General features: G+C 22.2%; 8 protein-coding genes across 8 annotated transcripts; 4 read left to right on the forward strand and 4 right to left on the reverse strand.

Moving 5' to 3' along the window:
* The first annotated feature begins 445 nt into the window (after positions 1–445).
* Positions 446–1,280, forward strand: DICPUDRAFT_58145 (uncharacterized protein). Its single transcript, XM_003292714.1, has 3 exons — positions 446–661; positions 733–893; positions 978–1,280. Exons 1-3 carry the CDS (start codon positions 496–498, stop codon positions 1,239–1,241), a joined length of 591 nt encoding a protein of 196 aa, XP_003292762.1. The 5' UTR covers positions 446–495; the 3' UTR covers positions 1,242–1,280.
* Positions 1,281–2,156: 876 nt separating this feature from the next.
* On the forward strand, positions 2,157–4,857 carry DICPUDRAFT_157525 (uncharacterized protein; the record flags this gene model as incomplete). Its single annotated transcript, XM_003292715.1, has 3 exons — positions 2,157–2,181; positions 3,196–3,479; positions 4,183–4,857. The coding sequence occupies 3 exons, from the start codon at positions 2,157–2,159 to the stop codon at positions 4,855–4,857; spliced, it is 984 nt and encodes a 327-aa protein (XP_003292763.1).
* Positions 4,858–5,827: 970 nt separating this feature from the next.
* On the forward strand, positions 5,828–6,513 carry DICPUDRAFT_83371 (uncharacterized protein; the record flags this gene model as incomplete). The annotated part of the gene is made up of 2 exons (XM_003292716.1): positions 5,828–6,053; positions 6,134–6,513. The coding sequence occupies 2 exons, from the start codon at positions 5,828–5,830 to the stop codon at positions 6,511–6,513; spliced, it is 606 nt and encodes a 201-aa protein (XP_003292764.1).
* A 348-nt stretch (positions 6,514–6,861) lies between these two features.
* DICPUDRAFT_83372 (uncharacterized protein) lies at positions 6,862–7,570 on the forward strand (the record flags this gene model as incomplete). The annotated part of the gene is made up of 2 exons (XM_003292717.1): positions 6,862–7,123; positions 7,185–7,570. 2 exons carry the CDS (start codon positions 6,862–6,864, stop codon positions 7,568–7,570), a joined length of 648 nt encoding a protein of 215 aa, XP_003292765.1.
* A 261-nt stretch (positions 7,571–7,831) lies between these two features.
* Positions 7,832–8,668, reverse strand: DICPUDRAFT_83373 (uncharacterized protein; the record flags this gene model as incomplete). The annotated part of the gene is made up of 2 exons (XM_003292721.1): positions 7,832–8,472; positions 8,545–8,668. 2 exons carry the CDS (start codon positions 8,666–8,668, stop codon positions 7,832–7,834), a joined length of 765 nt encoding a protein of 254 aa, XP_003292769.1.
* Positions 8,669–9,457: 789 nt separating this feature from the next.
* Positions 9,458–10,609, reverse strand: DICPUDRAFT_157530 (uncharacterized protein; the record flags this gene model as incomplete). The annotated part of the gene is made up of 2 exons (XM_003292722.1): positions 9,458–10,246; positions 10,322–10,609. The coding sequence occupies 2 exons, from the start codon at positions 10,607–10,609 to the stop codon at positions 9,458–9,460; spliced, it is 1,077 nt and encodes a 358-aa protein (XP_003292770.1).
* A 296-nt stretch (positions 10,610–10,905) lies between these two features.
* Positions 10,906–11,396, reverse strand: DICPUDRAFT_83375 (uncharacterized protein; the record flags this gene model as incomplete). The annotated part of the gene is made up of 2 exons (XM_003292723.1): positions 10,906–11,323; positions 11,377–11,396. The coding sequence occupies 2 exons, from the start codon at positions 11,394–11,396 to the stop codon at positions 10,906–10,908; spliced, it is 438 nt and encodes a 145-aa protein (XP_003292771.1).
* A 208-nt stretch (positions 11,397–11,604) lies between these two features.
* Positions 11,605–12,524, reverse strand: DICPUDRAFT_99459 (uncharacterized protein; the record flags this gene model as incomplete). The annotated part of the gene is made up of 1 exon (XM_003292724.1): positions 11,605–12,524. The coding sequence occupies one exon, from the start codon at positions 12,522–12,524 to the stop codon at positions 11,643–11,645; it is 882 nt and encodes a 293-aa protein (XP_003292772.1). The 3' UTR covers positions 11,605–11,642.
* Between the last annotated feature and the right edge of the window lie 195 nt (positions 12,525–12,719).

The following is a 12,719-nucleotide window of genomic DNA, read 5'->3' on the forward strand; positions in this document are numbered from 1 at the left end:
AGTGGGTAAACAGTTAGTAATAATTATATTTTATTTTTATACAAAGAATGTATTTAATAGTTCTTCTGAAGCATTATCAAATGATTAAATAAAAAAAAAATATATTAAAATAGAAATTTTAAAAATTTCAAAAAAAAATATATAAAACCCATAAACCAGTACTTTTTAAAAATCCAATATTAATTTTTTCTTCGTAATTGATTGTTGTTTTTTTTTCGTAAAAGAATGTGATTCTTTTTATTTTTAAAAAAAATATTAAAATAGATATTTCTAAATTTTACTTGACCAAAAATTTAATTGAAATTTGGTTTAAATTTTTTTTTAAAGTAAATTTTATATTTTTATTTTAATATTTTTTTTCTTTTTTTAAAAAAAGTTTCAGACTATAAATTAAATTTTTTTTTATCGTTAATTATAAATATTTCAAAATAATCAAATAAATAAAAATAAATTTTAATAAATAATTTTAATAATTAATATAAAAAAATAAATAAAATGTCAGAAGTCCCAAGTTTAACTTATTTCAAAGGTAGAGGTTTTGCTCAATTTTCACGTGTTGCTCTTTCATATTTAAATGTTCCATTTGAAAATGTTACTGTTGAAACTGTTGATGATGCCTTAAGAGAAAAATTACCATACGGTCAACTCCCAATTTTCAGAGGTAATATAAATATATATTAAAAAATAAAAAATAAAAAAATGAAAATTAATTTAAAAATTTGATTTAATTAGATGGTGACTTTGTTGTTGCTCAATCACAAACCATTGCTCGTTATATCGCTAAAAAATATAACTTTGCTGGTAAAACCCTCCAAGAAGAAACCAAAGTTGATGAAGTCATCAGTGCCATTCACAGTGACTTATTCACTGCCCTCAGTCCAGCTACTTTAGATGTAAGTAAATCTATATGGCGATTCATATTTAAAAAAAAAAAAAAAAAAATAAAGATATTAATATTATTATTTTAATAATTATAGAAAGAAAAACTTAAAAACATTACTTTCCCAAAAATCTTTGGTAAATACAATAACGAATTAAAAGAAAAGAAATATTTAGTTGGTGATTCATATACCATTGCTGATTTATATGTTTATGTTGCTTATGAATATATCCAATTCCGTGGTTTTTCTGAAGATGTTAATGCCACTCAATACCCACAACTTGAAGAATTAAAGAAATATTTTGAATCAAATGCTGGTGTCCAAGAATACCTTAAAAATAGACCAGAAACCCAATTTTAAATAAAGCCAAAATAAATAAAACAATAGTTATATAAAATTAATTTATAAATCTTTTTTATTTATATTTTTTATTTGTCTAAAAAAAAAAGTTTATTTAATTTTTATTTTAAAAGGAAATTAAGTAGTGTTCTTGGTCGAGGCTTTTTGTTCTTTATACAATATGAAAATTTTTAAAGTTATCAAGACAAATACTAAAAATAAAATAGGGAATTACCATTTTACCAAACTGATAGGCCAATGGGAAAGTTAAGGAACTTTATTGATGAAATACAAATAATGTATAAATAAAAAATTAATATCTAAAATTTAATGAAACTACATTTTCATTACACATAATATAATTATTTATTAGTTGTTTATTTTTTATACTTATATATAATCATTTTTTTTTTTTTTTTTTTTTTTTTAATTTTTGATTTTTTTTTTTTTTAGAATTAATTAAAAAATATTATTTGAATAATTAAATTGGAATTATTATTAAAATAAAATAATATAGTTATTATACTTTCCTTAATGTGGACTTTTAGATTAAATTTAATTATAAAAACTATTATTATAAAATCTATAGTGGCTATATTAGTTAAAAATTATTATTATTTTAATTTTTAATAATGATGTTCGCAATTTCGAAATTTCGTGAGTGTGGTAAATTTCATTTTTTTAATTTAATTTTTTTTTTTTTTTTTTTTATTAAAATTTTTTTATATTTTTTTATTTTTTTGTGGTGTGGGGGAAATTTTTTTTTTTTTTTTCATTTTCATTTTCGTTTTATCAATATACATTTAATTTATTTTTTATAATAGCAAAGCGAACAAGCAGGTAATTATATATATAATATACGATAAAAATAAATACTAATTTTTTTTTTATTTCTTTTTTTTTTTATTTCTCTTTTAGAAATTTCTTTTTTCAAAAATGGATAGTTTATTAAAAGAATTTTGTATTTCAATTATTACTTTTGCTATATCATATTTTATCATGAACATACAAGTCCCAGATAAATACAATTTCATTTATATTATATAAAAATAATAATTTCAATTCATATTTTAATAATAATAGCTTCAATTTCATTTATATTGTATTATAATAATAATTTCAATTAATTTATAATTTTTATATTTTAATAATAACTTCAATATATTTATATTTTTTATATTTTATAAAATAATAATTTCTATTTAGTTTAAACCATATAAGATGCAAGTAAGTAAATTAAGATAAACTAACAAAAATATTTAGAAATAAAAGGAAAAAATCAAAATTACTGACACAAATTATTTTAGTAAATAATAGGTTGACCAACTAATTTCAGGATCTGTTCACAATACATAATGTACCATCAAAATCAAAAGAACTGGACTCAAAGAGTTAATTATATCTGTTCATTCTAATCAACTATTCCAATGAATATCAGACATTTTTCTGGCCAAAAAACAATGGTATCATTGAATAGTTTTAGATAAAGAAACGATTTAGTAGATCCTATTCTACATCTTACGGAAGAATACAAAAACAACTGGACATAGGTGACATTCTCAATAAATCCGTCAAGTCTAATTATATAGCTATGACTTCAATTGATAGTTTTCCATCCAGCCAGACATCAAAATTTAGTTTTTAGAGCCAGTATTGCACAAGATATGGTTTTCTTCCAAACAAATAATGCCGCCACTCTAATGAATATTCTCATCTATACAAAACCGCTTTAACTGGTATTTTATTATCTATTGCAAATGCAATTTGTAAATTAGTCGGTAGTTAAGGTTTATCTTTACAATCTCTTGGAAGTTATAATTAGCTTTCTTTGCTGCTCTCCCGATCTTAGTTTGGTTACCCAACTTCAATCAGTACTAATTCAACTATCAATATTTCCAAACAGATGTTCAATGGGAAAATCCATCTCCTAAAGTTCAATTTACTCAAGATAAAGTATCATTCATAGTTTAACAAGATCCCTTAATTTGCCTAAGAAATAAAGAACCAATTGTCAATAATAACACCAATGCACCAATAATTAATGTCCACCGTCATCCAGTTTCAATCTTTTTTTTTGAACCATCTACAGCCGTCCACTTTGGAAATAATTCAAGCTATTCTCAAATTGTATTCCGTAACCTCTTTGATTCCAGTTCTGCTCCAGCCAGCGATATTAATAATATTTATGGTCACCTATTTCCCATCTTATCTCTTATTACCCATCTCATAAACTACATAATCACCTTTACATCACAATATGTAATTGGCAATCATTTTTTCAATTAATTAATCAATTATCAATAATAGCAATTAAAATTATAGTAGTCTAATAATAATATCAATTTACACTAGTCCATAATTATAATGACCATATAAAATAATTAAATTAATATTTAACAATTCAAAAGTATAAATAGTTCAATTTAGTTATCATCATCGTTAATAATAATATCAATTTACACTAGTCCATAATTATAATGACCATATATAATAATTAAATTAATATTTAACAATTCAAAAGTATAAATAGTTCAATTTAATTATTATCATCATTAATATTAATATCAATTTAAAAGAATAAATAGTTCAGTTTAATCATCATCATCATTAATAATAATATCAATTTACACTAGTCAATAATTATAATGACCATATATAATAATTAAATTAATATTTAGCAATTTAAAAGTATAAATAGTTCAATTTAATTATCATCATCATTAATAATAATATCAATTTACACTAGTACATAATTATAATGACCATATATAATAATTAAATTAATATTTAACAATTCAAAAGTATAAATAGTTCAATTTAATTATTATCATCATTATAATATCAATTTACACTAGTAAATAATTATAATTACCAATCATAATAATTAAATTATATTTAACAATTCAATAGTATAAATAGTTCAATTTAATTATTATCAATTATAAGTTAAAATTCATAATAGGTAATTAAATTCCTCCATCATCATTGTTTTCACCTACATCAGCATCATTATTGTTTGCCCCTCATCATAATAATCAGCTCAGCATTCAGCACCACCAGCATCAGCATCAGCATTGTTTACCCTTCATCAGCTTTCAGCATTCATCATCAGCATTTAGCATTCATCATCAGCATTCATCCTGTCCCTCATCATCATCAGCATCATCATCAGCATTCATTTTGGTCCTCATCATCATCATCACCAGCATTATCATCATCAGCATCATCAGCATCATCATCATCATCAGCATTCATCTTGGTCCTCACCATCATCAGCATCAGCATCATCAATCATCATTATCAGCATTCATCTTGCCCCTCATCATCTTCATCAGCATCATCATCATTATCAATCATCATTATCAGCATTCATCTTGGTCTTCATCAGCATTATCATCATCATCATCATCAGCATTCATCTTGGTCCCCGTTATCATCGTCAACATTCATCTTGGTCCTCATCATCACCAGCATTATCATCAGCATAATCATCATCATCATCAGCATTCATCTTGGTCCTCATCATCATCATCATCATCTGCATTCATCTTGGTCCTCATTATCATCAGCATTCATCATCATCATCACCATCAGCATTCATCTTGCCCCTCATTATGAAAATTTATATCAACCATAAAGCTAGAAAAAAACTTTTAGTTAATAAATAATAATTAATATTTTTATAAAAAAAAAAATAAAAAAAAATAAAAAAAAAAAAAAAAATATAAAAAAAAAAAAATAAAAAATTAATATTAATAATAGAATATAAAATCAAAAAATTCAATATTAGTAACGATAGTATCACATCAATAATTAACTTTAGCATATGAAAAAAATAGAATCAATAGTAAAAAAGATTCAGATGTTTACCATTTCCACAGAATATTACTGTGTCATAGTTTAATTAGAAATAGTATACGAAATAATTTCAACTCCAGACCAATCGAAAATATTTTCAGTATTAGTATACTGAAACATCATAAAATTTTTAAATAAAATATAATAATTTTATTTTTTATAAATAATGTTTATTTTTTACCATTTTCCTTTTTATTATTTTTATTTTAATCATCACCGAATGTGAGTGTTGCAAGACTATTTGGTGGAATTACTTGTTTAAAATTATAACCTGTTTATTTTTGCGTTTTATTAAAATTACCATAAAGTTGAAATTTTATTATTTTTTTTTAAAAATTTTTTTTATTAAATAATTAAATTTGATAAAAAAATTATAAAGATATTTAATGGGCTTGGGGTTTAAAACCAATTTTATTCCGACCATAAATAAAATTTTTTTAAAAAAAACTAATATTTTTCTGTTTATTTTTTTTTAGGTTGGAAAAATATTTAGGATTTTTTTTAGATATTTTTTAATAATACCAAAAAAAAAAATGGAATGGTGTGGAATATCGGTGGAAGCTAAAATTTATTTTTATTTTTAATAACAACCCAATATCAGTAGGGTTTTAATCTATAAGAACAAGAAAGAAAACATTTTTGAACTGTTATTTATTATTTTTTTGCTATTTAAAGTTTTTTTTTAAAAAATATATTATTTAAAAAAAAACACAATTAAATTATACATATAAATCAATAAATAACAAAATATGAATATTATAAAAGCTTTAGTTTTCTTATCATTCATTATTTCATGCCAATCTCAATTAATTCTTATCAAGGATTTTTTAGGTGGAGGTTGTAATACAGTTTCAGGTGGAACCATTTTAAAACAATCAAATTGTATTGTTTACAATGGAGTACCATCAATTTTTACAGTAACAGAGTCACATGGTGGTATTGTTCAAACAAAATTTGATGATCAACTTTGTCAAGGTAATTATGAAATTATTAAGTTTTTTGTTAATTATTAATTATTATTATTAATTTCTTATATTGTTTTTTTAAAAAAAAAGAAAATATCATAGATAAAACTTTTTATAAAATGAATTTTTGTAATACTACAAACTCAGAACAACCTTTCGAAGCAACAATTACAAAAACTCTTAATCTTCCATATAACACTATTGTCTCGGTTGCATACACTCAAAAACAGTGTAATGGAAATTTTAATGATTCATTTACTTCAATTAGCTATCAATTACTTGATCAATGTTCTACAAATGGCACATATTCATCAAATTTATCATGCAATGAAATAGGATCAACTGTTTACACTTACGAAGGACCAATATGCGGTGGTGCACCACTCTCTGTAGATACCTATCAATTCCAAAGTTTCTGTGGTAATGCCAACGAAGGTAATAACAATTACTTAGAATTTTGTAATGTTTAAAAAAATGAATAAAAAAATTTAAAAAATTAAATATAATTGTTATAAAAAGTTTATTTATATTAAAAATTAATTTTTTATTAGAAATTTTTTTTTTTAAACCTCTTGAAGAAAAAGAATACTATTGTTAAAATTTTTTTTAAACTTCCAATGAACATTTCAAATCATCTTTATTATGATTTAATATAATATATTTAACCTAAATATTTAAAAAAATAATCTAGATTTTTTTTTATTTTTTTTATTTTTTTATTTAAAATTTTTAATTTTTACACATCATCACAATTTCTATTTTTTCTATAAATTAAAAAATAAAATAGTAATAATATATAGAAAAAATATATTAATAAAATGAATATTTTAAAAAGTTTGATTGTTTTTTTATTTTTTATTGTTATTGTTATAAAATCACAACCTCTAATTTTATTTGAAAAATATCATCTTTCCAGTGGTTGTTCAAATAGTCCTTCCAACTGCAACGGTCAAGTAACTTATGGAACAATATTAAAGCAATCCCAATGTTTGAACTATTTAGGTGTCCCATCTATTTTTTCGACTTATGATCCCCTTGCAACAATAGTTCAAAATAAATATTTGGTTCCTAATTGCCAAGGTATTTATTAATTTTAAAAGTCAAAATAATAAATACATATACTAATTATCTATTATTAAAGGTACTTATTCACAAACTAAATATTTCGAGGGACGTTGTAATGGAACCTGTCAAGGTGGAAACAATTACCCATTTAAAGGAAGTTTAATTAATGATATCGATATCCCATCCAATACATGGGTTTCAGTATCATATTCATCGCCACAATGCAATGGTGATTTTAAAGATTCATTCTTCAAGATCGAGTATAGCCCAATGGATTTCTGTGAAGCTATCGGTTCATATTCATTCAAATCCACCTGTAATTCCTCAGCAGTAACATATAATACCTATAGTGGATCATCTTGTTCATTTGCCCCAATCTCCACCATAATAATCCCAATGGCCAATGATTGTGGTGATAGTAATAACAATTACAATAATTATTATCAATTTTGTAACAATTAAAAAAAATTTAGTTTATTTTGACTTTAAAATTTATCTCTTTCTTTTATTTTATTATTTTTGTTTTAAAAAATTAGGAATAATTGTTTTTCAGTTCCTTCTTCGTGTTCTTTAACTTCTTTACTTTTTCTCATTGTCATCATTGTCATCTAGTTTTTATAACTTTTCCCCGATAAATATAATTTCTATTTTTTTTGTTTATAAGACCAGAGTCACTATCTTGAAAAAAAATTTAAAAATAAAAAATGTAATTATAAAAAAATTTTAAATAATATTTTCTTTATTAATTTTTGATGTGTTGGTCAATCGTCTAGTTGGAAATGAAGCTTTATTACCATTTACAATTAGATTTGTTTCGGTTATTGGGATAGGGACATTTTTAAAAGATACTATAGTTTGATTCACTACCTTCTTTTTTACTTTAAAAATTATGGACAAAGATGTAACTTGTTTTCCTATTACCTTAGTTTGCTCAATACCATTAAAATCAACTGGATCATGAAATTCTATGATGTACTCTTTATGGGGGTGTTCGAATCCTATTACATTAATTGTTTGGGGGTTAATTGGCGCACCTAAATTTAATAATTTGTATAATATTAATTGTTTATCTTCTTCATCAATTTGATTCAAAAATATAATTTTAATAGATTTTGAATCTGATCCTGCAACAATTTCAAAATTGATAGTTGTGTATGTATGTATGTTTAAGAAAATAATAAAGTATGACTTTTTATCAATTGATTCCGAAACAGCATAGATATTATTTTTATTACCATTATTGTAGTGTTTATTTTTTGTTGAGTTTTCACAATCTAAATTTGCATCTGAATCTGATGAATTGAAATTATCCCTGTATTCATTTGAAGATTTAACATCTTTTTTTCTTTTTTTTTTTTCTTTTCCTTATATTTTTGACAAAATTAAAAAATAATAAGTTTTAATTTCTTTTTTTTAAAAAATTTATTTCTACATACCAACAGCATGAGATTTAATTGTTTGTTCTCTTACATATTTTTTACATAATTTTTTTACAATTTTATATGATCCATCATAGTTTTTTTTGAAATATTTAATTGTTTTAGAATCTTTTTTATCCATTATTTTTTCTGTCAATTTATATATATTATAAAAAATATAAAAAAAAATTTTGTTAAAAAAAAAAAAAAAAAAAAAAAAAAAAAAAAAATTTTGGGGTTGCTATATCTAGTAAAAAAAATTTATCAAAAAATATAAAAAATAATTTAATAACTATATCAAATTTATATTTAAGTGATGAAGTATGAATTAATTTTTGTATAAAAAAATTTTTAGTTTTATAATTATTATTTTTAAATAGAGTTTATAATAATAATTTTTATTTTTTTATTATAATTGTTTTAAATTTATATTATAATTAATTTGGTTTATTGAAATATTGATTGGTTCTAATTGTGACTGGATCTTTATAACCAGTTAATCGAGGGTGAGGTTTTTCATAATCCTTGATTGCTCCAATAGTTGATAATATATAAATTTTATTTCTATAAAATAATAATATTCGTAAAATAGCTGATTAGATTGATTAGATACATTGGTGTTGACTTGATAGTAGGTTCTTTTTACTCATTAACTTAACCATATCAGTTTTTCAGGAAATTATTTATAATATAAACCTTTCAAAATTTTATTTATAATTTTTTTTCTATCCACTCCATATAAAAATAAAAAATTAAAAGCTTCATTTTTTTAACCAAGTGTATAATAAAAAAAAATTTAAATATCATAAATTTAAATTGTATATATTGTAAATATAGTAGCACCAATCAAAAGTGTAAACAAAAAGAAATAGCTCCAATATAAAAAGAAAATATTATGGTTTTAATCTAAATTTTTTTTTTTTATTTTTTTTTAAACTGTAAATTCAGAGTTGAACAAAGTAACAGCAGGGCCAGTTTTAAAAGTTTCGTTGGTTTCGGAAGACCATTGGATTAATAAATTACCACCTGGCATTTCGCAAGAAATATCAGAAGAATCGTTAACATAGTTTAATAAATAAGCGGCAATACCAACAGCACAAGCACCAGTACCACATGCTAATGTTTCACCTGATCCTCTTTCGACGACTCTAGATTGGACTTTATTGATTTCTTTATCTTTGATAGATTGATATACAAATTCAACATTTGGAATAGTATCTTTTAAAAATAATGGATGTTCTTGAATTTTATCAGCTAAATCTTTAATATTGATTTTACTCAAATCTTCTTTTCCATAGTTTTGTGTAAAGTATCCCAATTCTATGTTTCTATCTAAAAAAACTACTGCATGAGCACCTCCACAGCTAACTAAAACGATTTCAATCTTATTACAATATGGTAAGTTTAAATCATCAATGGTAATAACGAACGATTCTTTTGGTGGTATTGAATTCTTTTTTAATATTTGTTCATCTAAACTATATTTCTTTAGTGAGGTTGATACTAATTTGGGTTGTCCCATATTAACTTTAACCATTAATCTACTATCTTGTTTATAATCTGTATTTTGGTGATCTAAAAGTGGATAGGTTTTGATTACGCCAGATTTAGTTTCAATTAATTGCTCTCCATTACCTTCATATGATTTGCTTTTTGATTTAATGTGGTTATCGAGTAAATATTTACTTGCACATCTAACACCATTGCCACACATCATTTCCTACAATTTAAAAAAAAAAAAAAATGTTAATAACCCCTCTTTTTTTCTTTTATTCTAAAATATATGCATACACACAATGACACCATCGCAATTAATGACATGCATACCAAAATTTGTTTCTTTATTCTTTGGTGAATCATCGACAATAATTAACTGATCGCATCCAATCCCAAGTTTTCTATGAGAAATCTTTGGTGTTACTTTACTTATTTCTTCGATTGAAACTTCTGATTCGTCATCACTATTTAATCTTTTAACAGCATTGATATGAAATACAACAAAATCATTTCCTGCACCATGCATTTTACTAAAATTAAATTTATATTTTTTATTTTTATTATTATTATTATTTATTGGTTCCATTTTTATTATTACTACTAATTATTACTATACAAAAAAATATGAATAATAATCAAAAAAAAAAATTTGTGTTAAAAAAAAAATAAAAAAAAAAATAAAATTAATTTAAAAATTTTTTCATCGTTGACTAATATTAAATATTTAAAATATCTTTTTTTTGAATTTTTAGAAAATGTTATGAATGAGTCATTTTCGTTCTTAAATTCCATGGACATAATGACAAATTATCTAAAAACTATATCTTTTTTTATTTTTTAGATATTTTTATTTTTTATTTATTTGATTAATCGATTTTTATTTTAAATTAAAAAATTATGGTATTTTTTGATGAAATTCGATTCTATATAAACTTTATTATTTGAATTTAAATTGAAAAATATATTATTGTTAATGTTGTAATTTGGTAAAATGATGATATGGTTTTTTAAATTATTGCTATTAAAATTGCATATTCTTGTTATTTCGCATCCATTCTTTTGAATTATCTTTTTTAAATTATTGAATGATGAATAAAATTCATTACAGAACGGAATAATTATTATTTTATTTTTAAAATCGTTGTTGCTAATATCATTTTCATAGTATTCGATTGGGATACAGTCTCCTTCATTTATACATTCTTTTTTTTTTGAATCAAATTTAATAATATTATTTTGTGAAGTAAGTAGAGCATCTCCATGATTTTGGTTATATTCATCTCTGATTCTCTTTTTTAAACTAAATAAAAATATTAATATTCTATAATTATTTAATTTTAAAGTTTAACTTACTTTATACTTTTACTGTTCATTTTTCGTAAATTATAATTATTATTGAAAAATAAAAATAAAGTAAAGGTTAAAAAAAAAATTGAAAAGTGTTGTGTGTAGTTTTAAATAAAAAAAAATTCACCCAATAATTAAAAAAAATTAACCGCTAAATTTATTTAGGGGGTTTACATTTATTTATTATTTATATATACTATTATTATTAAAAAAAAAATTAAAGTAATTCTTCGTGTTATTTAAAAAATAAAATATTTTTTTATAATCTTTATTTATTTTTTACTTTTTTTTAAATTTTTACAAACTAATTTTGGGTTTGGTAAATTTTTAACAAATTCACATTCTCTTTTAGTGGTATCTTCATCACAATTTGAACATTTGTATTGAGCTACAATGCCATCCTTCATACATTTATATTGATATAGGACTTTGTTTTCACTTAAACAGACACCATCTCTATATGAAACAATTTTAATATTTTCACAATCCTTTTCATTTGATTGTTTTTCTTTTTTATTTGATTTTGATTTTGATTTTGATTTTGTCTTTGATTTTGATTTGGTGTTCTTTTCTTTTTTAATACAATTTTTTTTATCTTTTTTATTTTTTTTATCTTTTTTATCTTTATGGTGATGCTTTTTAGATTTCTTTTCTTTTTTACTATCTTCATCTTGGTCAACACATTCATCATCTTCAGTTTCTTCACTTTTTTCTATTTTTTCATTATCAATTGATTTATTTTCACTTTCAACTTTTTCTAATTGTTCATCCTCTTCAAAAAATACGATAGTATTGCAAAATCCTTTATAGTTTGGAATTGTGACATTTTTGAATTCATTTAAATGAAATATAAAAGAAGCATGTTCCTCAACTATACATTCATCTAATGAATTGGTCCATAATAGTGGCAAATCTGTACGAGCACAATCTATTTTGCTTTTAATTGGTGTTTGATAAATTACTTTTTTAGAAGAATCTGTTGATGAACTTGTTAAAATATTGGGTGAGCATCTTGAATGGGTATTGATTTTGTCAGGTTGGCCATTGCATTGCTTATTTTTTTCACTATTATAAATCTTTTCTATTACTTCGTAACCATAACTACCATTAATAGTGACAGAAACTATTAAAATTAATACAAGTAATAATTTCATATTTATAAATATCCTTTGCTTTTTTTTATTTATTTATAATAAAGTTTTTATGTGTGTGTTTAAATTGCTATGTTTTTTATATTTGTGTGTGTAAAATTAAAATATTAAAATTGAAAAAAAAATACTAAAAATAAAAATAAAAAAATTTATTGTAAAATAAAATAAAATAAAATAAAAATAAAATGAATAATTAAG

The sequence above is a fragment of the Dictyostelium purpureum genome (genome assembly GCF_000190715.1).
Source record: "Dictyostelium purpureum unplaced genomic scaffold DICPUscaffold_368, whole genome shotgun sequence".
In the NCBI taxonomy this organism is placed as follows: domain Eukaryota; phylum Evosea; class Eumycetozoa; order Dictyosteliales; family Dictyosteliaceae; genus Dictyostelium; species Dictyostelium purpureum.